General features: G+C 48.6%; 1 protein-coding gene across 3 annotated transcripts in view; it reads left to right on the top strand.

The window, feature by feature from the left end:
* The window catches only part of PIEZO1 (piezo type mechanosensitive ion channel component 1 (Er blood group)), a 280,589-nt gene that overhangs the window by 135,982 nt on the left and 116,921 nt on the right, over positions 1-27,686 (top strand). For all 3 annotated transcript variants that reach the window (XM_088447336.1, XM_088447335.1, XM_088447337.1), the window contains exons 8-10: positions 21,260-21,431; positions 21,511-21,612; positions 22,845-22,935. In XM_088447336.1, coding sequence (XP_088303462.1) covers positions 21,260-21,431; positions 21,511-21,612; positions 22,845-22,935 — 365 coding nt within the window. The remainder of the gene's footprint in view (positions 1-21,259; positions 21,432-21,510; positions 21,613-22,844; positions 22,936-27,686) is intronic.

Here is a 27,686-nt window from a genome sequence, read left to right as displayed (position 1 = left end):
TGTGTATCAGTGAATATGTCATAAATTATTGCCTGCTAATTGAATATAATGCCCAAGCTTTTATTATGATACTGTGCAAGTAAAATAATAGACTGATATTTATTCCACAGGGCGGGTTGTATCAAGCATTGGAAATTGTGGGCCTCTTTCAGTGATGGACGCAGTACTGATATTTATGCAGTTGAGCGATGTTTTGCTACTGCGCATGCATCACGCGGACCAATGCGCGTGATGCTGTTCGCAATTGCAGGGCCGGCTCGAGGCACGTTTGACCAGTGCGGTTGAACAGGGGAGCCACCCCATAGACTGCCCCACTGTTCCACCCGCGGGGCGAAGTGTCCCGCGGGCGGTCTGGAGGATGGGCACCTCCGCTGCAGCTGTGCTGACCCCGGAGAAGAGGAATGATCCATTCAGTGCAGGAAGGGCTGGGGGCAGCTACTGACTGAATGCTGGGCTCGTCCCCAGCCTGACGTTAAACTGGAGACGTGCCATACGGGCACGCCCCCAAATAATGCAATTTAGGGGGTGTGGTCTATGGTAATTAGGCCACACCCTACTTTCCGGTCACATGCTACGAAGCCTTGCGCAGGTAATGGGTGCCTAAGGCCGCGTTCTGCACAGGCCGCGACGCCTGAAGCCGGCCCTGCGCAACTGCATACGGGATCGTCAACACTAAGGGGTTTGCGGTACCTGGGTGTATCAGGGTGGAGCACAAAAAGGGTCCGTTTCATGAGCGTGTTATTGGAGTGTCGCTGGCGTGTCTGGGAACGCTGCGGCACTCTCGCAAATCTGTTGTTTCAGTGGCCATGTTTAGTTGGATTAGAGGAGAGTAGCTAGAGTAGGCCCTAGTCTACCGCAAATGTTTTTACAATCTCCATCGTAAATGCACAGACCACACAACCTGACAGTGGGCCTCTCAACGCTCGTACACTCCATCATACAGACCCGCACAAAGGGAAGGCTGAGATTAGCATTTGCATATTCCCACAACCGCTATTGCGAGAACATCTGCAACTACGGCTGAATTACCAGCCATCTCTGAATCAGGCCCTGTGCTAGATCAATGACCTTTAGTAGCTCACTGCTGGCTTTGGGCAACTTCTCCATTTTATCCCTTTCCAAATCTTGATACATCTCCCCCACAATCAATTCAGTCTAAGACAATGCCGCAAAATCACGTATGTTTGTTTGCAGCCCAATTGGGGTGCGTAAGAATATATACGCTACCTCGGGCTAACGTAAGAGTGGTATATGCTCGCACTAGATCATAGGCATCGCCTGCAGCTGAATCCACTCCATGGCCTAATCTGCAGTACAGTTCCCTCAGTGTATCTGTCCTGTATCAGCCCCAAGGAGCTCTGCATGTGCAGGCTGTGTTTTCCTGCACGTAGCTGGCAGTATAAGTGCTAGATTCCTGACACACCAGCACAGGATTGCTCTGTGGACACAGGGCACAGCGGTCACAGAATAAAGTTACTTATACGCCATTAGTCAAAGCAGGCAGCATAAGCGCACAGATCCCTGAGATTATAATCACGCGCTTGCATCCATTTGCCGTGTGCATGTCTGCTCACAGGGAGGCGTTTTATGGGGAGGTAAAGATGGGATGAGGCCCCTCTTAAAATGTTGCTATGGAGCCCTTTTTATTCCTAGTTGCAGCTCTGTAGACTTTTTAATCTGTTATTTTCCTTTTGTAGTCTAATCTGCATACAGACAGGGCTACAGTAGTTTATCTTTAGTTAGCTCCATGTGCTGTTCGTCTACTTACAGTACATATGTTCCTGTGCTGATATTATGTCACAGTCCCCTGTATGTCTGTCTGTTTTCTCTATTAATAACACACGTGCCTGGCTGCTGGTTCTGAGAGACTGCGTGTTGCAGACATTCCGATGACTGTTGTTTAAATGGTCCGAGTAATGCTGGCCCACACATTCAATAGATCCTGACAACCCTACGTTGGGTGCACTGATCACAAACAATGGTTAGGGAGTAGCTGAACTGGCGAATTGGCAGGATGCCCATAGATGAGGCCGCTGGCTACAGTATACAACCCTCCTAACAGAAGATGGAAAACCCCTTTTTAATGTTTTCTTCTTTATAAGCTCAGATCTCCTATATAATTCATTCAGTAGTTAACCAGAACGCAGTCAGTGTAGCTGCAACAATGTTCAGCTGCTTAGTCAATCTCATATATACATAGGATCTACATGTATGACCATTGTCCATATAGTTTCATGTAACATACACAACTTTTTCCATTCTACCCCTCGAACTGTGTGGCCATAGGCTCATCCTTGTATATACAGTGTAGACAAAAGTGATTGGACACTGACTGCAAATAGATTAACAAGAGTTTATTGACGTCAGTACTTTGCAGGTCCACCACGTGGATCCCCTTCTTGGCAAACTGTCCACAAGTCCCTGGACAGCAGCAGGCGCTATGTTTTGCCATTCCGCCATATGTACAGTGACCAACTCTGAGAATGAAGAAGGTCGAGTTGGCCTAGACTGCATCAGTCGCTCCAATTCTTCCCAGAGGTTCTCAATCAGGTTAAGATCTGGACTCTGAGCTGGCCAGTCAGTCCAGGTTACTGGATCTTCTGTATACCAGTCCAGCATCGCCCTGGAAACATTGGCATTGTCGTCCTGATAAAAACGTGTTTCCGTAGGACTGCAAGTGCATGGGCCTCACTACATTAGTGGCCATTTGGACCTAATGTGCATGGTATGCATTTCGCCTGCGTGGGGGTGTCCAATAACTTTTGTCTACATAGTGTATTAGATACAGCTGAACGAAATTTGATCCGTATTGATGGACAACTTGAGCGAGTTGGGACCAACATGTGGGTATTTTGGGTGGGTGTTAGTTTCGGTGGGCAGACACAACAGTACTCCGTAATAAGTGACATGTAAGCCAGTAATAGAAGAAGCACAAATGAGAAACTGATATGTTCCTAAATTTTAGCATCAAATTATTATACTGTATTATGCTACTTTGAGACATCACCTGAAATCCAGCAGTGGACTATTATGTCTAATGACAGCCTCCTACAGCTGCAGCGCTGCCAGAGATGGCGGGTAATATCGCCACGTGTGTGTGTGTGGCCTCACATCAATTCCGTGACTGTTAATAGTCTGATGGAAATCTATCCGATTAGTACTGGGTGTGTCTGAGCACATGATCAGGGGAAGACTCCTGTGATTACAGCTTTGCCAGCTCCAGTGCGTTCCAGCAGTCGGAGGAGGCGCAGACCTTTAATGGCTAAATTGGAAAGTGAGCAGCCTGCAGGCCTAGGTGTTCCCCTCTTCCACGAAATCACATTATTATATCATTACTCACGGGACCTCCATCTACATCTCCTTTCTCTTCTCACGTGTTGACATTGTGGTTTTCATAGATCTTTCATTTCATACTGTAGCCTTGAAGGGTACGTGGGCCTATCATAATAAGAGATAATTATACTGTTGACTCATTGGTGTCAGATAGGATTTCAACAAATCTTTCCGTTAAAGCTAAATTCATGACATTTTGAATAGGAGACCTTCAGTACGTTGACATTATGTTGACACTTGTGCGGCTCTAAAGTCAGTCTATATTATGTCATGTAAAGCTGTAAGGAGGCGTATTTAAAGAGACTGTAACCGAAAGGAATACATCTTTTTTTTTTTTTTTTTTCCTCTAAACTTTTTTATTTTTATGACTATTGAACAAAAACGTTACCATGTTCATACTCGCCCAACATATCAAGTGGAAACAAAAATAAAAGTTTGTACTCCATTCGCTGTGTCCATCCAGGTCTCAGTTTGCACCGCCTGAAACTGCGCTCTGCTCCCTCTTCCCCTTAGGGCTGTTTGAAACAAGCCAAGTGGGTGCCCCTCTCCCCTAAGCTTCCCATTGAGCTGAAGTTTTAAGTAGTTAGGGAAAGTGTAACGTGGCACAGAGCCGGGGACCCATTACAGAAAGTGCACTTATAGTCTTGTATCTTTTGTCATGCAAATAAACTTCAACCACAGCTTACCATTGACTAATGCAAACATCACACATGATTAAAACATATTAACATCCAGTGTACTGTCAGTCTTGGGGCCAAACCTGTACATATCTAGATATTTCTACTTCAGGGTGCATAGGGGGTCCACAGGATTGACCTTGGGGTATAGCTCGATCTGGATCCACGGGCACCACGCAGTTAAAGCTTTCACTGCTCCCAGGATGCACTTGGGTCCGTCCTCCTCTATACCCCGCCCCGGAGCCACAGGCACCTCAGTTTTAGTTGGTGCCCGGCCGGAGTCGGGTCACCCTGTTGCAGTGGGGCTGTTTTTAGCAGCCCCTAAGCTTTATTTTTGAAGATGGAAGATTTTATTATTTTTTTTTTTTTTACTCTTCAGAGCGGCAGCATCAGACTGTCCAGCTGGACGTCCACGCTGCCGCTCCAACAACCTCGCTGGCGCTGCGACGCCAGTACTGATCTGGGGATCGCAGCGGGACCCCGGAGTCAGTACTAGCGTGGCTCCGGGACCTCCCACTGACTGCTGCCGGGCTCACGGGGATTAAGGTAAGCCGCGAGCTGCGCTATCAGCGCTGCTCGCGGGGATTAATGCAGTCTCTAGCCGCCGGTCTCTGGGGACAGACCGGCGGCGCTAGTAGCGGCGGCGGGCTCCCCCTCATTAGGCATACCCTGCGCGTCCGCTGGACCACCAGGGAGTAATGGCTGGACGGAATCCAGCGTCCCTGGGGTTAAACACTAGCCAGGGGAGGCAGCCTTCCCTGGTTTAGCGGCTCCTCCCCTCAGCTCAGCGCGCCTTTTCTCACGTGTGCTGGCGTCACTGAGCTGCTCCTCCTGCGGCCACTCCTCCTCAGAGCTCTCTGGCGGCCATCTTCTCAAGGCTGTAACACAGACTCTCAGGCGGTGCGTGGACGGGTCCCCCTGTATACCTCTCCTCTGCAAAGGGACAGTGTATGCAGCGCCTATAGCCCTCCCAGACACTGAATCTGGGAGGTTGATTGTAGCGGAAGGTGCAGTCAGTCAAATCCTTACTGCATTGTATGTGACTATTGCTAGTGCTGCTGTCTGTGACTTCTTTTTAACTTACTGTCAGCTTGTACCTATCCCTTTCCTTTTCCATACGGCCTGACAGGTGTGTGGGGGAAGGGCTTTTTTCTGTGGACCTCGCTTGTATAATTTAAGTATTTGCGAGGTCAGTCACATACAGTTGTGTGCTGCACAGTTCCATATTGTGGGCTGTTTGTGTTGCATTCTGTGAGTGCGGGGGTGTTTTTCACCGTAATTCCTCTGGTGATACGTATTCATTGAGTATTTACTGTACCATGTCTGATGAGGAGACTGAGCACTCCGGGGCTCCTGTGTTGTTTTCCTGCAGAAGCTGTTCTGCTGGAGTTGATAGGGAGGATTTATTTCAGGATGGTCTGTGTGGGCGGTGCCATCTGGTACCTGGCCCCTCTATACCCCCTATATCGCAGGATCCTCCTTGGGCGATGTTTTCCCAGGTGCTGGTGTCTATTGTGGACCGTTTAGCGGTGCCGGCTGCAGTGCCTGTTAGGGCGTTGCCCCAGCCTAACATCCCCCATTCCCTGGGTATTCCGCATTTATTGCAGTCTTCCCCCCCGGGTCTCAGACTGTGGGTCCTTATGCGGGGTTGCCTGTGTATGTCCAGTCCCCCCCTGTGACTCGGCAGTCGGTGGTGCCTTTTCAGGGTTATCCTCAAGCAGCTCCTCCACCATGGGTGGATGTACTGTCCAGCTCTGTGCAGAGTCTGGCGGCCTCATCCTCTGTTTTTCAGTCTATGTTGCAGAGTGATTTGCCCCCTAAGGCCCCCTAAAGCGTAACGTAGTGAGTTCTCTAACAGCGCAGCTGTCGGACTCGGATGTGTCTTCGGATGATGGAGAAGTTCATGAGGACACTGACTCAGACGCCATGGCCCAGGAGATGGAGACTAAGATCTCCATTAATGTGCCGGCACTGGTTAGGGTGGTGCGCGCTATCCTTCATATAGAGGATGATGCACCGGCCCCGAAGTCTAAGTACCCTAACTTTAAAAAGGCTAAGATTACGTTGAGTGTCATTCCCAGTTGACGGATCATATGGCGGGGGCCTGGCAGTTGCCCAGTAAGAGATTCCAGCCACAAAAGAGGTTGGCATCTAATTATACTTTTCCTGAAGCGCATTGGAGGAAGTGGGAAACTCCACCGGCGGTGGATTCCCATGTCACCCGCTTGATTAAGAGCGCTACGCTCCCATTGCCGTCTATCTCCTCTTTGAAGGATTCCACAGACAGGAAGGTCGAGATCTGTTTGAAATCCATTTACTCCCTTTCGGGGGCGGTGGCGCCATTTACTCCCTTTCCATGGCCATCTCATGGGTGGCTAAGGCCATTGAGAGCTGGGCTAATGCTTTGGAGGATACTTTTCCAGAGGATGCTCCGGATATCCAAACAGCGTTAATTGGACAAATGAGGGATGCCGCTTCCTATGTCGGGGAAGCTTCGTTGGATGCTAGTCTGCTGACCTCTAGGGTTTCGGCTGCAGCGGTGTGAGCTCGTCGGTCCTTGTGGCTGAGGTCTTTGCGAGCAGATACGGGCTCTAAAAAGGGTCTGGAGGCATTGCCTTTTAATGGTGAGTTACTATTTGGTCCGGACTTGGACAAAATAGTGGATACCTTGGCTAAATCCAAGTCGGCCTTCCTTCCTTCGGGTTCAGCGCCGGCTAAGGTGAGGAGCTCTGCCTTTCGGTCCTTTCGGGTTCAGGGTAAGGCCAAGGGTCAGTCCTTCCCGAGACATTCAGCAACCAAATCCGCACCCAAGCCCAAGAAGCAGGCATGGAGTGCTCGGCGCCCTTCTTCCAAGCAGGAGAATAAACTTGCTGCCTGATGGGACGGGCCTTCCTCTGGGGGACCTCAGAGTGGGAGGCCGACTTCTCCAATTCGCCCAGTGCTGGCACAATACCACCACGGATACCTGGGTTCGAGAAGTAGTCTCTCAGGGGTACGCCCTGTCTTTTCGGCTCAGGCCGCCCCAACAGTTTTTTTGCACAAGTCCTTCGCTGGACAAGACCAAAGCTACTCAGATTCAGGTGGCTATAGAATCCTTGCTACAAGCAGGGGTCATTGTTCCTGTTCCGCAGTCTCAACGCGGGACGGGGTACTATTCTACTCTGTTTCTGGTACAGAAGCCCAATGGTTCTCATCGCCCTATCCTCAATTTGAAGTCTCTGAACAAATTCCTCAGAGTTCCCAAATTCAGGATGGAAACGTTACATTCCATCATTCTGGCGATGCAGCCAGGAGATTACATGGTTTCCCTGGACATCCAGGACACCTATCTCCATGTGCCCATAGCACCGGCACATCAGCGATATCTGAGATTTGCTATCCTGCAAAGTCATTACCAGTTTCGGGCGTTACCTTTCGGCCTTTCCACGGCTCCGAGGGTGTTCACCAAGGTGATGGCAGTTATGGCTGCCCACCTTCGGGACCAGGGTATACGGCTGCTACCGTACCTGGATGATCTTCTACTGCTGGCAAGCTCCCCGGAGATACTTCTTCGGCATCTGCACCTGAACATTGCTTGTCTTCAAGCACACGGGTGGTTAATAAATTGGATGAAGTCATCTCTGATCCCATCACAACAGATGGTCCATCTGGGAGCCCTTCTGGATTCTCGTCAACAAAGGTTTTTCTTGACTCCGGAAAAGGTGTCCTCCCTGCAACTGAGGATACACAGTTGTCTGAGCAGTCGCAGGGTGTCGGTTCATTCGGCAATGAGAGTCCTAGGGTCCATGGTGTTGGCATTCGACATGGTGGAATTTGCCCAGTTCCATTCCAGGCCCCTGCAGGGACAGATTCTTTCGGAGTGGAACGGGTTACCTCACCGGATCCGATCCCAGATGCTGGTCTTGTCCCCGGAAGGGCGGAGGAAGCAGTCCATCCCATAAACGTTCTGAAGCTGCGGGCCGTGTACAAAGCTCTGCTGTCCTCAGGCACCGCTCTTCACGGAAGGGCGGTTCAGGTGCGATCCGACGACGCCACCACGGTGGCGTACATCAATCACCAGGGAGGAACTCGCAGTCGAGCGGCGATGTTGGAGGTGTCTCGGATCCTGGCTTGGGCGGAGTGCCACCTTCCAGCAATTTTGGCAGTCTTCATTCCGGGAGTCCTCAATTGGGAGGCAGACTTCCTCAGCCCACGACGTGCATCCCGGGAAATGGTCGCTCCACCCAGAGGTGTTTCAACTTCTCGTGGACAGATGGGGACTGCCGGAGTTGGACCTGATGGCCTCCCGTCACAACTACAAGTTGCCCGTTTACGGCTCAAGGACAAGGGACACAGGCGCAAGTCTGGTGGACGCACTGTCGGTGAAGTGGATATTTCACCTAGCGTACCTGTTTCCTCCGATCTCTCTGCTGCCTCGGGTACTAAGAAAGATCAAGCAGGACGGAGGCAGGTTTCTGCTGGTGGCTCCAGCGTGGCCCAGACGTCCTTGGTACTCCGATCTCAGTAGCTTGTCCATCGACGTGCCGTACCTTCTACCTCAGCGTCGGGACCTGCTGTATCAGGGGTCCTGCCTTAACCTGGATCTGGGTCGACTGTATTTGACAGCGTGGCTCTTAAGACAGCCGTCTTAAGGTCCCGTGGATTTTCAAGCTCTGTCATCAGTACCATGCTCAGGGAGCATAAACCTGCCTCCGCTCGGATTTACCACAGGGTGTGGCACACTTGCTTTCAGTGGTGTGAGTCCAGAAACTTTGATCCTCAGGTGTTCAGGGTTTCTAGGATTTTGGTGTGACACTGCCTGATGTTCACACCTTTTTCCAGGGTGTTCTTAGAATCCAGCCTCGAGTGGCTCCGTGGGACTTGGCGGTGGTTCTTCGGGTCCTGCAGGGACCTCCTTTTGAGCTTCTTGAGTCGGTTGACCTCAAGTGGTTAACACTTAAGACTGTTTTTCTACTTCAGGGTCCATAGGGTATCCACAGGATACCTTGGGTATAGGTGTGACGTCAGTCGCAGGGCACCAAAGAGTTAAGCTTTCAGCCTCCCAGGATGCACTAGGTCCCCCTCCTATACCCCGCCCCCGAGCCAAGGCACCTCAGTTTAGTTTGGTGCCCGGCCGGAGTCGGGTGCACCTGTTGGAGTGGGGGCTAGAAGAGCCCCTGAAGCTTATTCTTCATGCAGCTGTGGCTGCACAACTGGATGAACAGCATGGACAGTCAGTCCTGACGTCCATGCTGTCTTCCCTACACCCCGCCGGTACCAGAACGCCGGTACTGATCCGGGGATGCTGGTGGGCGTCTGGGGTCACAGCTAGCGGTGACCCCAGATGCTCCGGACCATGGCCGGATTCAAGGGGGACAGAGGTAAGCAGCGGGGTCCCGCGGTGGGGCCCCGCTGATCACATGGTCCTAAGTCCCCAGGCAGGGGGCTCCCTGGGGACTGGCTGCAGCGTGGAGCCAGGCGACCAACCTGCGCTTCCACTACCCCCTGGGACAGCGGACCGCAGCAGAGCGGTAGCGCTGCGGCGTCCCAGGGGTTAAATGCATGCCAGGGGAGCGCGCCTTCCCTGTCTCACAGCCGGCGCCTCCCCCGCTGCACACAGCCCTCTCTGCATGCTGCCGACTGGTCCTGTGGCAGCGCTCCTCCCCCAGGCCAGCCTCCTCTCTGCTCCTCGGCGGCCATCTTCTCCAGAACGCATGGTGAACGCTGCTGGAAGCGCTGGAAGGAAGCATCGTGGTCTGGGTCCCCCCGCATACCTCTCCTCCGCTGTGGTCAGGTCTGTGTATGCAACGCTGTGTCCTACCAGGCCCTGTGTCTGTGTAGTTTAGTGATCAGCGCTGTTAGTGCAGGAATTGTTATTTTTCTGCATTGTATGTGACTGTGCTAGCGCTGCTGCCTGTAATCTTTTCTTCTCTAAACTGTCAGCTTTATTACTGTCCCTGTTCTTTCTGCTAAAGCCCTTGCGGTGCGGTGCTGCAGGGTGGTCTCTCGCCTATTTAATACTTAATTGGTGAGAGAGGTCACATACGTGGTGCCATCATGTCTGAAAGTGATTTTCCCCTCCGGCTACAGTGTACCACGTGCAAAGTACCGTTAGCGGAGGGGGAGGGTAGCGCGGAGGGCCTTTGCCGGCAGTGTTTGTCCATGGCGCGGCCTATTACGGTTACAGCACCGGTACAGGAGCCGCCCTGGGCTTGTTTCGCTCAGGCGTTAACAGCTTTAGTGGGCCAGTTAGCTCCGCAGCCCGCGTTTACTCCGATGGGTTTGTCCCAGCAGTCTGTGGTGTCGTCACCCATGCAGGGGTTCCCACGACAATTGGTGGTACCCCACAGTCTCCCTATTTCCCCGCTCCCGGGTTCTCAGGAGCCAGCGTGGGTTAACTCCCTGACGAGTTCTGTACAGCACTTGTCGGATGTGTTGCAAGGGGAGTCTGTGATGCGGTCTCATAAAAGGCCGGTGGCGTCTCTGTCCGCTCCTTATGAGGATGACGAAGGGACGTCTGATGATGGGGAGATTCTAGATCCTTACGATCAGGAACCTCTCCATACTAAGGACGCTGATGCTAAGTCCAAAGTATATATTCCTGGACTTATTCGGGCGGTCCGCACAGCCTTGGTGATTGAGGACGAAGTTCCCCCAGCGGCTAAATCTAAGTATGCCTTTTTCAAAGATGTGAAGGGCGATGCCACAGTCTTTCCTCTTTCGGGTCAGTTGGTGGACCATTTAGAGGAGGCGTGGAAACAACCTGGCAAAAGATACCAGCCGCAGAGACGCCTGGCGGTGGCTTATCCGTTCGCGGATAATTATTTTGCGAAGTGGGAATCCCCTCCACAGGTGGATTCTCACGTGACCCGTCTTGTCCGTAGTGCCACATTGCCGATGCCATCCATGTCCTCCCTTAAGGATGCTACGGACCGCAAGGTAGAAATCTGCCTGAAGTCCACTTATTCCCTTGCAGGGGGGGCAGCACGGCCGGCTATGGCCATTTGCTGGGTTGCCAGAGCGATGGAGCGCTGGGCGGATTCATTAGAGGCTTCTTTTGAATCCGACTGTCCGGCCGATCAGGCGGAGTTGATTGGCAATCTCCGTGATTCGGCCACCTACATCAACGAGGCGGCTCTAGACATTAGTACTCTGGTGTCTAGAATTTCTTCAGCAGCGGTAGCTGCTCGTCGCACCTTGTGGCTGCGATCCTGGAAGGCGGACGCAGATTCCAAGAAAGGTCTGGAAGCGTTGCCGTTTACCGGAGAAGTTCTCTTCGGTCCGGATCTGGATAAGATTGTGGCCACGCTGGCGGCAGCCAAATCTGCTTGTCTCCCGTCGGCCGCTGCTCCTTCTGGTTCGGGACCATCGTCCTTTCGGTCATCTAGGGCCCAGGGCAGGCCCAAACCACAGTCGTTTCCTCGACAGGCTGGCCCTAAGAAATCGGTCAAGCCCCGGAAGCAGGCATGGAGTACCAGACGTCCGGCCCCCAAGCCAGATGACAAGCCTGCGGCCTGACGGTCCGGGCCTCCCTTTGGGGGATCCCAGGGTGGGAGGCCGCCTGCTACAGTTCGCCCAGTGTTGGTCGACCACTACGACAGACACTTGGGTTCTGGAGGTGGTTTCCCACGGATACGCCCTCTCCTTCCGGCACAGACCCCCGGCTCGCTTCTTCACCACGGGTCTCCCATCAGACCGGAACAAGGCTACGGAGCTGCGGAAGGTATTGCACACTATGCTCCAGGCTGGAGTTATAGTGGCGGTTCCATTCTCCCAGAGGGGCCAGGGTTTCTATTCAAATCTATTTTTGGTACAGAAACCCAATGGGTCATATTGTCCGATTCTCAACCTCAAAGCACTCAACAAGTCTTTGCGGGTCCCGAAATTTCGGATGGAGACCCTACGGTCCATCATTCTGGCGCTGGAACCTGGGGACTACTTGGTGTCATTGGACATACAGGACGCTTACCTGCATGTCCCTATTCTTTGGCGCCATCAACAGTTCCTCAGGTTTGCAATCAGCAGCGACCACTTCCAGTTTCGGGCGTTACCTTTTGGCCTGGCAACAGCACCACGTGTTTTCACCAAGGTGATGGCGGTCATGGCGGCTTCTCTGCGGCTGCAGGGAGTCCGCATGTTGCCGTATTTGGACGACCTGTTATTGGTGGCAGGATCTCCAGAGCTCCTGTTACGCCACTTGGACCTGACCATTGCACTGCTGCAACGGCACGGCTGGCTAATCAACTGGCAGAAGTCCACTCTAATCCCGTCTCGGAGGATTCTGCATCTTGGAGCCTTATTGGACTCGGGACAGCAAAGGATCTTCGTGACGGAGGACAAGATCTCTGCTTTACAGTCAAGGGTGCACAGTTGTCTGCACAGCCGCCGGGTGTCCTTACACTCGGCGATGAGGTTACTGGGCTCCATGGTGTCGGTGTTCGACATGGTGGAATACGCCCAGTTTCACTCCAGACCTCTGCAGCACCTGATCCTGTCCAAGTGGAACGGGCTGACTCAGTCTCTGAAGTCCCAGACGATTGTGCTCACCCAGGAGGTTCGCCTGTCCCTTACGTGGTGGTTACAGACGACCCACCTCAACAAGGGACGTCCGTTCTGGGTTCCAAATTGGGTCCTGTTGACAACGGACGCCAGTCTTCGGGGCTGGGGAGCAGTTTCGGGTCCACACTTGTTCCAGGGCAGGTGGACGCCGACAGAAGCGGAGCTTCCAATAAATATCTTGGAACTCCGTGCGGTCTTCAATGCTCTCCAGCAGGCACAGCGGTTTCTCCAGGGTCGCCCGGTGCAGGTCCAGTCGGACAACGCTACCACCGTGGCCTACATAAACAGGCAAGGAGGAACTCGCAGTTGGGCGGCTCTCGTAGAGGTCTCTCGGATCCTGGTTTGGGCGGAGCGCAATCTTCCGGCCATATCAGCGGTCTTCATCCCGGGAGTGCTCAATTGGGAGGCGGACTTTCTAAGTCGCCAGGACGTTCATCCGGGGGAATGGTCCCTGCACCCGGACGTTTTTCAACTACTGGTGGACAGGTGGGGTCTTCCAGAAATCGACCTCATGGCGTCCCGGCACAACAACAAGTTGCCGGTGTACGGGTCTCGCACAAGAGACGAAGGGGCGTCTCTGGTGGATGCTCTGTCCGTCCGGTGGACGTTCCGGTTCGCATACCTGTTCCCTCCGGTCTCCCTTCTTCCACGGGTAATCCGGAAATTCAAACAGGAAGGAGGGACGCTCCTGTTGATAGCTCCCGCGTGGCCCAGACGGCACTGGTTCTCAGACCTTCAGGGTCTGTCCGTGGACATTCCTCTGCGGTTGCCGCTACGACCGGACCTTCTGTCTCAGGGTCCTTGCCTTCACCCGGACCTGACTCGGCTGTCTTTGACGGCGTGGCTGTTGAGACGGCCATGCTGAGGTCCCGGGGGTTTTCCAGCTCTGTGGTGCGGACCATGTTACGAGCTCGGAAACCGTCTTCCGCGAGGATATACCATCGCGTGTGGCATACGTTCTTCCAGTGGTGTCGACCGAGAGGTTATGCACCGCGGGAGTTTCGTCTGTCTCGGATTCTCGCCTTCCTGCAAGCGGGACTAGATCATGGGCTTCGCCTTGCTTCTTTGAAGGTACAGGTTTCGGCCCTATCTGTCTGGTTTCACCGTAGGATTGCTACAATCCCGGATGTGCGCACCTTTATGCAGGGTGTTCTCCGCATTCAGCCGCCCTTTGTTCCACCTGTGGCGCCTTGGGATTTGGCTGTGGTCCTGAGGGCTCTCCAAGGACCGCCGTTTGAACCACTGGGCTCAGTGGATCTTAAATGGCTAACAGCTAAGACTGTTTTCCTTCTGGCCATTGCTTCGGCCAGACGTGTTTCTGAGTTAGGGGCTCTTTCTTGTAGACCCCCTTTCTTGGTTTTTTATGGGAACAGGGCAGTGCTCCGCACTCGGCCCGAGTTTCTTCCCAAAGTTGTTTCCCAGTTTCATATTAACGAGGAAATAGTTGTTCCGGCCTTTAACTCACCGGGTCTTTCCGTGGGTGAGGCCTCTTTGGATGTTGTGCGGGCCTTAAGGACTTATGTTGACCGCACTTCTTCGTTTAGGAAGTCGGACGCTTTGTTTGTCCTCTTTGGCTTCCGTAAAAAGGGTTGGCCTGCTTCAAAGCAAACTTTGGCAGCCTGGATCCGTATGGCTATTTCTGAAGCTTATCTTCATGAAGGCCTACCGGTCCCTCCTTCTCTGAAGGCTCATTCCACTAGGTCTGTGGGTCCTTCGTAGGCAGCTCGACGTGGTGCCTCGGCAGTTCAGATCTGCAAGGCTGCTACGTGGTCTTCTGTCCATACCTTCGTGAGGTATTACAGGTTTGACACCTTCGCCTCTCAGGATGCTTCCTTCGGGCGGCGGATTCTCCTTTCTGCACAGGAGCGTCCCCACCCTTAAAGGATACTGCTTTGGGACATCCCCAAGGTATCCTGTGGATACCCTATGGACCCTGAAGTAGAAAATATGAGATATGGTAAGAACTTACCCTTGTTATCTCTATTTCTACGAAGTCCATAGGGTTCCACAGGACTCCCGCCCTGTCGCACCTGTGCTGCAGATGGGCTTTGCTCTGGTCACCGGTTTTCCGTCTCCCTCTGGTGAGAATGTGATTCTTGTATGTGTCCAGATCTTTGTTCTCTCTCTTCCTTCTCCTCCTCCGGCCTATGGCTTGGTAACTAACTGAGGTGCCTTGGCCCGGGGGCGGGGTATAGGAGGGGGACCTAGTGCATCCTGGGAGGCTGAAAGCTTAACTCTTTGGTGCCCTGCGACTGACGTCACACCTATACCCAAGGTATCCTGTGGAACCCTATGGACTTCGTAGAAATAGAGATAACAAGGGTAAGTTCTTACCATATCTCATATTTTCTCCTGGCTATTGCTTCAGCCAGGAGGGTGTCTGAGTTGGGGGCGCTTTCCTGTAGTCCCCCCTTCTTAATTTTTCACCAGGACAGAGCGGTGCTTCGCACTCGTCATGAGTTATTGCCTAAAGTTGTCTCTAAGTTCCACATCAATCAGGAACTTGTGGTGCCAGCTTTTCAGTCTCCTGATCTTACAGCTGGTGAGGCTTCGTTGGACGTTGTCCGTGCTCTCAGAATTTATGTGGACCGGACTGCTTCTGTTAGAAAGTCCGATTCTTTGTTTGTCCTCTTTGGTTTTCACAGGAGGGGTTGGCCTGCCAACAAACAAACTGTTGCCCGTTGGCTTTGTTCGGTTATTCGTGAGGCTTATATACAGGAAGGTTTACCTGTCCCCGCCTCTGTTAAGGCTCATTCCACTCGGTCTGTGGGTCCTTCTTGGGCTGCTAGACGTGGTGCCTCCGCTGTTCAGCTGTGCAAGGCAGCCACTTGGTCTTCCATTCAGACGTTTTTGAGGTTTTATGCGTTTGACACCTTCGCCTCTCAGGATGCATCCTTTGGGCGCAGGATTCTCCTTTCTGCACAGGAGCGTCCCCGCCCTTAGTTGAACTGCTTTGGGACATCCCCAAGGTCAACCCTGTGGACCCCCTATGGACCCTGAAGTAGAAAACAAGAGATATGGTAAGAACTTACCTTTATCTGTTTCTACGAAGTCCATAGGGTCCACAGGGCGCCCGCCCTGACGCACCTGGCTTCAAATGGGCTGTGTGGCTGGTCACCGGTTTTTCCGTCTCCCATTTCTGTGAGTATGGTTTCTTGTGTGTTCCAGTCTTCCTTTTCTCTGTTTAGTCTCCTCCTCAGGCCTTGGCTGCTTACCAACTGAGGTGCCTGTGGCTCGGGGGCGGGGTATAGAGGACAACCCTGTGGACCCTATGGACTTCGTAGAAACAGAGATAACAAAGGTGGTAAGTTCTTACCATATCTCTTGTTTTTACCCGTCCCAAACTCAGGGACATTTAAAAGGAGAGAACACAAGATTTGTGTTCAAAATTTGGGACATTGGGTATGTGTTCCATGTGAATGACAGTGCGGATAATTTAGCCACATATAGAACAAGTAGCTGGATCACTTCTGGCATAAATGAGAACTGAGAGTGACTGCGGACTGAATGCTGGCTATAACCCTCTAATTGCACTCGCCAGCCAACCGAGATAAGGATTCTGATCAACCTACATCAAATCGTTGCTGTTATTGCAGTCCCTTGAGGACACCTACTGTTATATCAGGCCAATAGCACGATGCCGGCTGCCTGTATCGTGCCTTTAGAAGAAGGTGCATGGATATATTTGGAGATCACTATAGAAACCTTCTTCATTACACAGTAGTACATGAGAGAGCGGTAATATATAGGGCTATAACAACACACCTTCCAACATTCTAAAATACCAAAAAAGTCAAATGACACCAATTTTTGGGTATATATTTTATTTAATTTTTTTTTTGTGTGTATTTTTTGCGATCACTTCACCATTTTTATTTTGACTTGGTGATCTCTGTGTTACGGAATGGAGATTGCTCAAAGCAGCCTGTAGGCGTTTAACTGGTCCCAGTTTGTATGCTGGGAGGAGGCTGCTGGCTACCGCTGGGAGGAGGCTGCTGGCTACCGCTGGGAGGAGGCTGCTGGCTACCGCTGGGAGGAGGCTGCTGGCTACCGCTGGGAGGAGGCTGCTGGCTACCGCTGGGAGGAGGCTGCTGGCTACCGCTGGGAGGAGGCTGCTGGCTACCGCTGAGAGGAGGCTATTGGCCCCCGCTGGGAGAAGGCTGTTTGTATAGTCCTGGATTATTTTGATTTTATTGTAGAGCAAAATACTTGTTTCAAACAGAGTTTTGTGAGCTGGAAGTGTTGGATAAATAAAGAGTTGACAGCAAATATATTAACAGAAATACAAATTATCGATTTTATTATAGATAACTGAAAACCGCTTATTACAGGAAGTAAGCAGAAATTATAACTTAATAATGATGAATAGAAATGGGAAAGTTATACGCATGGTGGGATGCGAGCGCTAACGAGCTATGCGTCGATTTACGTTCAAAATTATCGCGCATTAGACTACAGTGAGGAAAGGAAGCCATGGGGTAAATGTAATGGGGAAATAAATCGGTCGGCATAATGCATCCTGTTTTTGGGCTGTGATGGTTATCCCACAATGTGAATAATGCAGTGTACTAAATTGGCGGTGATGACATTGAAATGCCAAAATAAGAAATTATACATTAGATAAAACAAAGAGTAAATATACCCCCTGCAAGTTTGTACAAAAGTGCTGGTTTTTAGAAGTGGAGATGTTACCCATAGCAACCAAACAGATTCTAGCTATTATCTTCTAGAAAGTGCTAGATGGAAAGTAGAATCTGGTTGCTATGGGCAACAGCTCCGCTTCTAAAAACCCGCACTTTATTATTGTTGTTGTTATTAATATTATTATCGTTTATATAGCGCCACAAGTGTTCCGCAGCGCCTTACAAAGTACATAGACAGTGACCAGTGACATACAGTACAATACAATACAATACAGGACCAGGACATGAATACTATATATTGCTACATTAGTGACTATATCACCCACATAAGCAACAGAGCATAAGCACCAAGTGTTAGGTGCCCTAGTGGTGAGTAAGAAGTAGGTGAAAATAAAGTAAGGAGAAGCACAAGAGGGTAGAGGGCCCTGCTCGTAAGGGCTTACATTCTAGTAAATATTCCCCTTTGAGTAGGAGTGCTGTTGTGGTGTTTTGCTCACTCCTGCGAGTTCCAAATGAGGACAACGTCGGATTATATATATATATAATATTTATTTAGATTTCTCTTTTTTCGCTTAAATACCATGAGTGGCAGTACCCACGTAAAATGTAACCATTAAGATGGCAGATTGATCTGACATACAAGCAGCCATAGATGTGACAGTTGTAAAAGGGCTGACCCTGAGTTTGCAATTTTGCATTCAATTGCTGTGAAAGAATCAGACATTTTTTGGACCTTTTTAAAGCTGGGTACACACTGACAGATCTATTGGCTGGTCAATTGATCGGCCAATATATCTGGTGCCCACCGGTCAGTGTGCACCAGCGATATGTCGGTGCAGTTGCGCAGGGGAAGGGTGGGGCGGACCCGCCCCCGACCCTCCCCATGGCCAACGGGACCCGCGGCTGCCTGGAAGATGGTCTTTCAGTGTATATGAACGACCATCATTTACAGGTATATCTGCTAGGTGTGTACCCACGTTAAGACTGCTATGTTTTTAGTACATAACTGCCTTTTGTTGGTGTGCTTATGACTATAATACTGACGGTGTCTGCCATTCTTTTTTTGTTCTCAACCCCCCCGAGATCTAAAATGTTTGCTCTCCCTTCTTTTGTTGTATGTATTGGTTTTACAGTGATACACCATGCCGCTACTGATTAGTGAAGTGTTTTGCCACGGTAACATTGAGTTTACGATGTAGGTAAAGTATTTTACAGGGGGGGTGGGGGGGTGTCTCTCCCTTCCTTACAGTAGTCTGTCATGAAGGTTTGCCCTAAAGCAAAAGAATGCAAAGAGAGTCAACTTTTATTAGATTTCAAACCATGACTTTGTTAATTTATATATCCTGCAAAAGGATCATATAAAATCAGAGTGAAAACCATCCAGTTGTCACACAGTGGAGTAATGTATAGCATAACACTTCCTTATAGTAACACGCTGCAGAAGAATGATCATGCCAGTTACTCAGGGGCCTGAGGGCACATTTATGTAAACGTGCGCTGAGATACTGGCTGGATTGTGCAGTTACAAACATGTGGAAATGTTTCCATGCCATGATTCAAGCTGAAATATTTGACATTTCTTTTGCTGGTTTTCAAGTAATCTGGTAGCGACACTTCCCAGAATCCTGCGACTCAATTTAATGGGAATGACTGACTGGAAATGAAGACATGGCATGTTTGAGTGGCGTAACGAGGAGAGAATGGAGTGTTTGCCAGGGCACTTAGGGGGCTATTCCTGAAAGTTTGGAGAGAGCTAAAAGTACCAATCAAGCTGCTCCTAACTTCACTTTACAGGTTGTGTTTGAAAAATGACAGGAGCTAATTAGTTGGTTATCTCTCACAATTGTATCTCTCCCCAAAGCTTTCATGTCTTGAATGCGAACTCAACCCCCACCACCTGAAGGCTTTATTTTTTGTAATAGGAATCTTCTTTTATCTTAAGGGATCCCCAACAACAAACTGTAAAGTATAAAGTAATTAGAAACAAAAGATGAAATATAGTTTCATTAATACATCCAAATATTAACCCCCTTCTGGTCAATACTTTGTTAAACCAACTTTGGCAAAATACTTTTATCCATATAGTGTATTAGGACGCCTGACCATTAAACCAACAGGGACTGTAATGACATTATATTCAAATACATATACTTTAATATGGAGTTGGTCGCCCTTTTGCAGCTATAACAGCTTCCACTCTTGGAAGGCTTTCCACAAGATTTTGGAGTGTTTCTGTGGGAATTTGTGCCCAGTCATTCTGTAGAGCATGTATGAGATCAGGCACTGATGTTGGATGAGAAGGCCTGGCTCGCAATCTCCGTTCCAGTTCATCCCAAAGATGCTCGATGGGGTTGAGGTCAGGGTTCTGTGCAGATCAGTCAAGTTCTTCCACACCAAACTCCTCAAACCATGTCTTTATAGTGCTTGCTTTGTACACTGGGGTACAGTCATGTTGGAATAGAAAAGGGCCTTCCCCAAACTGTTGCCACAAAGTTGGAAGCATAGCATTGTCCAAAATGACTTGGTATGCTGAAGCATTAGGATTGCCCTTCAATGGCAATGGCCCAAACCCTGAAAAACAGCCCCATACCATTATCCCTCCTCCACCAACTTCACAGTTGGCACAATGCAGTCAGGCAATTAATGTTCTAACGACATCCGCCAAACCCAGACTCGCCCATCTGACTGCCGAACAGAGAAGCATGATTCCTCACTCCACAGAACACGTTTCCACTGCTCCACAGTCCAGTGTCAGTGTGCTTGACACCACTCCATCCAACGCTTGGCATTGGACTTGGTGATGTGAGGCTTGTATGCAGGTGCTCGGCCATGGAATCCCATTCCACTAAGCTCCCACCGCACAGTGTTTGTGCTTACAGTAATGCCAGGGGAAGTTTGGAATCAGCAGAGCGCTGGCGGCTTTTACGCACCATGGGGGAGATGTTTTATAAGCGGCACGTTAAGTGCCACTATAAAGCTTCCTGCTAGAGACCACAGCGCATCAGCCTAGATCTGAGCATGCGCGGGATCTCGCAAGTATCGTGAGATCCCGTGTGCAGCCCTGGAGCCGGCAGCCACCGCAGCAGGTGTACACACTTGCCAATGCCAGGAGTTCTAAAATGTAAGGGTACATTAACACCCTTTTTTTTTGCCCGCTGTTTATCACATTAGCGAATGTTGAAAAAATAAGACAGATCAATGGTGCTATCGTGACCTATTGTGCGCCTATGCACACTTAGCTCTGAGCAAGATTGTGGACAGGCTGGTGGTGGGTAATGATTACCAGGACATGGACTTGTTAGAGGGGCTCGTGTCAGTTGTTAAAGGGGACAAATTTGCCACTTTGCAGTGGCCACCATAGTATTTTTTTGCAGGTGACACGCCTACCAGATATGTCCACGCTCCCCTAGTATCACCTGGGCTTACTGCATGTCTGGACGGCCCTGGCCCCCGAGATTGCGTAATTTAATACTACGCACCCCTATGCAACGACATATGGCGGGTATCGGCCGTAATGGAATTGACCCCTTAAGTCTGTACCATTACTTTGTGTCACTAAAATGCAACTAAAGTTGTGTTTGGTTGTCATGTGTTTGTTGAGGATGTGCTGGGAAAATAGTCTATGATGAGACACATTGGCGCGGCTTAGTCTGTGGCATGCTAAATGGGGCTATTTGGCACGATCTGAGGATAGGTGTATGGGGACACCGCTGTATAGGGCACTACTACTTGCGGTAGCCCTGCAGAGAAGTTGTTTGCTAAACTATGGTCTTGATAAAAGCCAGCCAGGATTTGGTGCTTTACGTGAGTTTAAGTTGTGGCCAATAGAGTACGATGATATAATAACAATACGATCCCCACCACCACCCGATCTCTTACTAGATGTAGGAGACTCTGCAATAGGAAAGCGCCGTATTTATTTGAGAAGGATAAATAAGAATACTGCAGAGCTGTTAAACAATTGCTGATATGCTGGCCATGGTGACATGCCAGCCACACACGCTATACAACCTGTCTATAGTCACTGCCTTGTACAGTATGTGTTCATCAATCAATGTGTCATTGCAGGATTTTTGGTCTGAGTGACATCATTGTTTACCCCAACTGCACGGGCAGCATTGATGACCTCATTCTGAACCAGAGCCACGATTGGCCGGTGTACGTGAATCCGGGGATCTTACTACTACTGTACTACGCGCTCATCTCACTGCTCAAGATGAAGAATAACCGCACAGTAAGGGTGAGTGGAGAGATGGACATGGGCGATTATTGTGTTCTGAGCTGTGATTCATGGCCACCTCACATTTCTCCTCTCTCAGATGGAAGGCGAGGGATGTGACACCAAGAAAGCTGCGCGAGAAAGCCTGGAGTTAGCAGATGCCGAGTCGTGGTCGAAAGAACGATACAACGAGGAGACAAAGGCGAGTTTTATCTTTATCAGAGTGTGAGATCGTAAAGTATGAGGGTTAATGACTAAATTGCTAATATTTTATGTTCCGTAATTATGTTTGCGGTTAAAGGCGTTTCCAACTCATAATGGGGATTTTATGCAATTGCCACTTCTCTACATGAATACTACAGCGGTGGGCATCCGTCGCCCTCTCTTTGCACAATGCAGTACTTGCAGCAGGACTGCAAGGACTGTCTGGAAGCCTCTGGGCGTGCCTGGGGGCAGCCTTGATTTCAGCCACTGCTTCCTACCTGGATGCTTCCGAAAACCTTCCTGCCTAGGTACCGACTCAACGGTGCAAGTACATTTAGCAGGACATCTGCATTGAACAAGTCACTTTAGTCCAATCCAGGGTTGCATAAAATTGGATTTTTTTTTTTTTTTTAAATTTTTTTGATTTATTTGATTTAAATAATTTTTTTTTTAATTTAAATAGGATTTTTAAAAAAAATATTTTTTTTTTCTTTAAAGTAAACGTTTTACATTTTTAAACGTTTATTTAAAAAAAAAAGAGTAAATAAAAAATCCTATTTAAATCAAATAAATCCATTTTTGATTTTTTTTTTTTTCTAAAAATCCAATTTTATGCAACACTGGTCCAATCCATGCTTTGGTTGTTTAAATGGGATGGGTAAGGGATGTCGGCGTTCAGGATACCGGGGGTCAGAATACCGACGCCGGCATCCCGACAGGGTTAGGATACCGACACCTGTCGAAAGGTATCCTAGCCCTCCCCCTTTCCCTACCCTGAACCTAACCTCCCCCCTAGTGCCTGAACTTAATCTCCCCCTCCCCGCAACCTAAACCTAACCCCTAGTGCCTAACATTAACCCTCCCCCTAACCCCGTTACTTTGTGGATTCCGGCGGACGAGATTCCAGCGGTTGGGATGCTGGCTCCGCCATTCTGAGCAGTCGGGATGTTGACTGCATCCCGTTTAAATTTACTCCACTGCTATATCATTGGCAAAGCCTATTTACGCACAATTTTATTTAGTAAAGATGTGTTTTATCCATCTTATTTTAGTTTGTATTGCTTGGTTCACTTACTCTGTTCTATAACAATAGAAAATTTGTCATCATTGATCCATGTTGGAGACGGAATACACTTCTATACATTATATTGGTAGTGTAAATGAGCCTAGATGCAACTTGTATGTTATTTATTAATTTTATCACTCATATCCTTGTCTTTTGTTCAACAGCCTATGTTACCGAAGACCAGCAACACGGCAATGGCTGATCAGCAGGACTGCACTGTCCATGTCATCCAACCAGGTTCCAGCCAGCTCCTTGGTATGAGGTGTTTGTTATGCGCGCACACACACACACACACACACACACACACACACACACACACACACACACACACACACACGGCAGGTTTGAGATGAAGTGATAAACCATCACTTGTTCATCTGTAGGCCACATGATCTGTTATAGTGGCCCTCATACACCCTCACACAGACCACTTACCCAGTTGTGACATTGATGCTTCCAGCCAAGGGTTAAAAGATATGTCCACAATTTAGTGGTCAAAATACAGGACGTTTTTTGCAATTTGTGATCTATAAAGTCAGTTCACTTCCCTATTATTGGGCCACAGAATCCAGAAGGTTGAGGCCCATTAGCAATCAGTCACCGGTTTCTCAGTAGCTCAAGTATGACAATAGCCCTTCATAGAGGAGGTCCCAGAATTATATTCTGGATAAAAGTGTACGGTAAAAACTCCAACAAACTAAGTTTTATGATTAAGTTGGGCTTGTTTGAGAAACTAAATATCTGCTTAATGTCTTGGCTTGTTTTGTTCCAGGTTTATGGTTTGCCTTGTTGGGTTTTACTGTATGTCTCATTCCCACCTTTCAGTCTTCTCCTTGACTTTGCTTAATGTGTGGCATAAACTTCGCTGAGGAGGATGAATGGGTCTTCTCCTCCTCATATATGAAGGCATGAGCCCCACGCATCCTCCACATCGATGGGGGTGAAGAAAAAAAATCAAATGACCATCTCCCTACTGGTCCTGCTTGTTCATAAATGAACAGAAATGATTATGTCGCCCGCATGCATGAGGACATCCCTTTTAGATCACAGGTTCTTAAACTCTGTCCTAAAGACCCCAAACAGTGCATGTTTTCCAGATCTCCTCACAGAATCACAAGTGAAATAATTAGCTCCACCTGTGAATCTTTTAAAATGTGTCAATGAGTAATGACTACACCTGTGTACCGGTCAGGGAACCTGGAAAATGTGAACTGTGTGGGGTCCTGAGGACCGAGTTTGAGAACCACTGCTTTAGATTAAAGAAAAAAAAATAATGAAATATATAGGGTATCTCCTTAACGGGTTGGGTATGAAATCCCGGCTGTCAGGATGCCGCTGGTCAGAATACCGACAGCGGCATCCCAACAGCCAGAATACCGACACCCATAGGAATGAACGGTAAGTGTTTTCCTAACCCCTACCCTAACCCTCCCTCCCCGGTCACTAACCCTAACCTCCCCCCCTAGTGCCTAACCCCTACCCTAACCCTCCCTCCCGGTGCCTAACCCTAACCTCTCCCCTAGTGCCTAACCCCTAACCCTCCCTCCCGGTGCCTACCCCTAACCTCCCCCCCCTATTGCCTAACCCTCCCTCCTGGTGCCTAACCCTAACCTCCCCCCTAGTGCCTAACCTCTAACCTCCCCCTAACACCCCGATACTTACCTTCAGGATGCCGACGGACGGGATACTGGTGCCGGGATCCCGACCTGTTGGGATTTCGGCGCCGGTATTTAGACAGTCTGCATCCCGCAGTGGCAACCTTGTTTGAAAGGGAAGAGTCCCCTCTTTCTAGCTATGTGCCCTTATAGATATCATTGCCTGGTGATCAGGTAAAAACCCCTACACTAAATTATAAAATGAAGAGGAGCTAACAATTTCCTCCATATATGTGTATTTGCATATGTATGTGTGATATATATAAAATATCATCTAATCAAATGCAAAAAAACGGCACTCCCTGTCTGGAAAACACTGACCTTGCTTTGGTGCCCTTCCTGTGGGAAACAGAGTGTGTTCTCTGTGATAAATGCATAAGGTGAAGAAAGCGGCGCACTCAGGACTTCCAATGATGTAAAGAATAAAACGCTTAGGCCAAGCTGTGAGCCAACGTTTCAATCTTCTTTATTGGACCCCTGAGGAAAATCCCCAATAAAGGATATTGAAACGCCGGCTCACAGCTTAGTCTAAGCGTTTTATTCTTTACATCATCGGAAGTCCTGAGAGTGCCGCTTTCTTTTATATATATATATATATTTATATATATGTGTGTGTACACTATATGAACCTTAGTTTAAATAAGGTGGTTTATAACAGGAAATAGTAACAATTTGGGACATGAACTTATAGAAATTCGCCGTTAAACACTCTCAAATTAACAGCGTGATTATATTTTCCAATATAATTCCAGCATTTAATTGAAGTAGCAAGGCCCTTAATCCATAAGGGTAACTGGCTTGGCAATGTTGTAGCTAGCGTTCCAGTATATACCCGCACATATACATAGATTTGTATCTCATTTTGCGATGAGAGGTCCACAAATAGCAGAATGTCTTGCACCTTTCAAATCCGTCCTCCTTTTGTGTGGGAGAAGCTGAAAGCTGTTTCTTGTACGCGGATTGAGGCTGGATGAGCCGAGCTCCGATCGAGTGCGAGTCTGAGATACGACTTTATCACAGGCCAATGGCTCGAGTGTATTGTTTGTAAAAAAAAAAAATGCTTATTACAGAATATACAATCTTAAATAAAGTTCACATGGTGTGTGTGCATGTACACAACGTTTTATAATTATTAATATTAGTAGTGTTGTCAATTGGTTTGATTGGCTCTGCTTCTTTTTTACGTTCTATAATAACCCCCTACACTGCAGATAAGTAATGTGTCCTAGGAATGGGGAAATAACTCCCCCAACTTGGCTTCCAAAAATGTAAGTGCACACAAATATCAGAGAAGTGGGTCCCCTTTCATCCAGCACTACAGAAAAATGTGCTCTTCCATAGGTGACGGGAGGGCACATTGTATATAATGTGTACACACACTGTAACATAGAAGGCTTGCTTGTCAGTCCTCTTATTTAACAGCCTCTAGTACATAGAACACAGGATGTTTTTAGCATTTTCCGATACAATAGCAGTTTTTCTATTCTTTGTTTTTTTTCTTTTGTGACATGCCAATGATAACATAGACTAATGGATAAGGCTAGAAGCAGTATATAAAGAGACCGTTTTATCTCCTAAGTTATTTACAGCTATTAGTTAATTTATATTGTCAACCTGTTGGAAGAGACTAGTGTAATTACCGATACATTGGGACATGCAGATATATCCTGGCACACTTGGGAATCTCTGATGCAGTCTATTGTAACTCCACTGCCTGCATGACATAAGACCCCACGCGTTTTGCTGCTACTCTGTACGCGCTGTCTTGTAGGAAGTGTATCATTGTTCCGGTAGAAACAACCCCTGAATGGCTGCTCATTTGCAGCCATATGGTATTTTTCTCCTTTAACGTAAAGTATCTTATGCCTTATACATTTAATTTGCTGTACTATGTGTTACAACATTTCCGTTTATGTACAGTGGTAAAACATGGATATCCTCTCTTCCTCTCATGGGGGTAAATATGCTAAAGTTTGATTTTATGAATCAATAAAATCGAATTTAAATCGAACTGCAAAATCCCTTAACAAATCCCTCATTTACTAAATTCGATTTTGCATTCGATTTATTTATTTTCAAATCGAATTCGATTTTTTTTTTAATTTTTAAGAAGGAATTTTGCGTTCAGTTTATGAAATCCCTTCCAAAATCGAACCTCAAATCCCCATTAAAATCGAATACAAAATAGAATGCAAAATCAAACTCAACTTCCTCATTACTTCCTATTGGGCCAAATGTATCACATGCACGGTAAATAGCAGGGGGAAAATTGGAAACACTTGTGCACACTCTAGAAAAGTGAGTGATTTATAATTTCTTCATAAATATAATATGCTATGCTCATCATATATACATATATATGTACATTTATATGGATATATATACTATATGTGTATATATAATATATTTTTTTAAAACCTTTTCGCCTGGCTATGTCGGCTGAACCCCACCATGGGGTGGGCCTGTATGCACCTTAGCTATGGGGTCCCAAAGAGCTAGTTACGCCCCTGATACCGCAGGTAGGTGCGCAGCATAGCATTGAGCAGCCATTATTCATACAGCCAGACTGCCCCACATGCTTTTGGGAACTTTTAAAGGCCTCACAATCAAGCTCCAGCCAACAGAATGGTGTATAGAAGCTCAAATCCGCTGTCTCTCCTTATTGTATTAATTTGGGGATTTGAAGTTCGATTTTAAGTTCGATTTATGGACCTGATTCAGACCTGCTCGCTAAATGCGTATGCAAAAGGCAGGTGATCGCACAGCAAGGCATTAGCACGCCCACTATGTCTTGGCGTGCGATCGCGCTGTGTATGCAGACGCCCACCAGTCTGTCTTAAGACGCCCACTTGCGCACGTCATGTCCAGGATGTGTATGCAACCATCGGTAACATCAAATCACATCGGATGCGATCGCAGCACTTGTGGTTGACCATACCCTGTTGCAAGCACTGCGAATGAATACTACCAAGTGACGTGTACAATGACGTTGCCTTTTAACTATGCACGCCTCTGAAACGGCGTTAAGACACTCAGGCACGCCTGTGTTCACACCTCCACTGCCCCGTTTCTAGCGGCCAGTCCCTAACACCACCCACAAACTGCTTCTCCTGTCATCTGATGGGCTGTCTATGCGCAGTATGCGAACGCATCCTGATCGCTCGCACTGGTTCGCGCACGCGCATTGCGATGCGGACGCATGCGCAGAATGCAAACAATTGTCTGGCTGTGTGCAAAAGCATCCTAGCGAGCGGGTCTGAATCAGGTCCCCTGTTCGATTTGCAAATCGAATGTTAGTAAATAAAGGGATCCTATATTCGACTATGGGAAAACATCGATGTTTCGCGTATA

This window comes from Taudactylus pleione, unplaced genomic scaffold (assembly GCF_031769625.1).
Source record: "Taudactylus pleione unplaced genomic scaffold, aTauple2 ptg000430l, whole genome shotgun sequence".
Classification (NCBI taxonomy): domain Eukaryota; kingdom Metazoa; phylum Chordata; class Amphibia; order Anura; family Myobatrachidae; genus Taudactylus; species Taudactylus pleione.
Note: the sequence above shows the minus strand (reverse complement) of the source record. Positions and strands in the feature narration are given on the sequence as shown.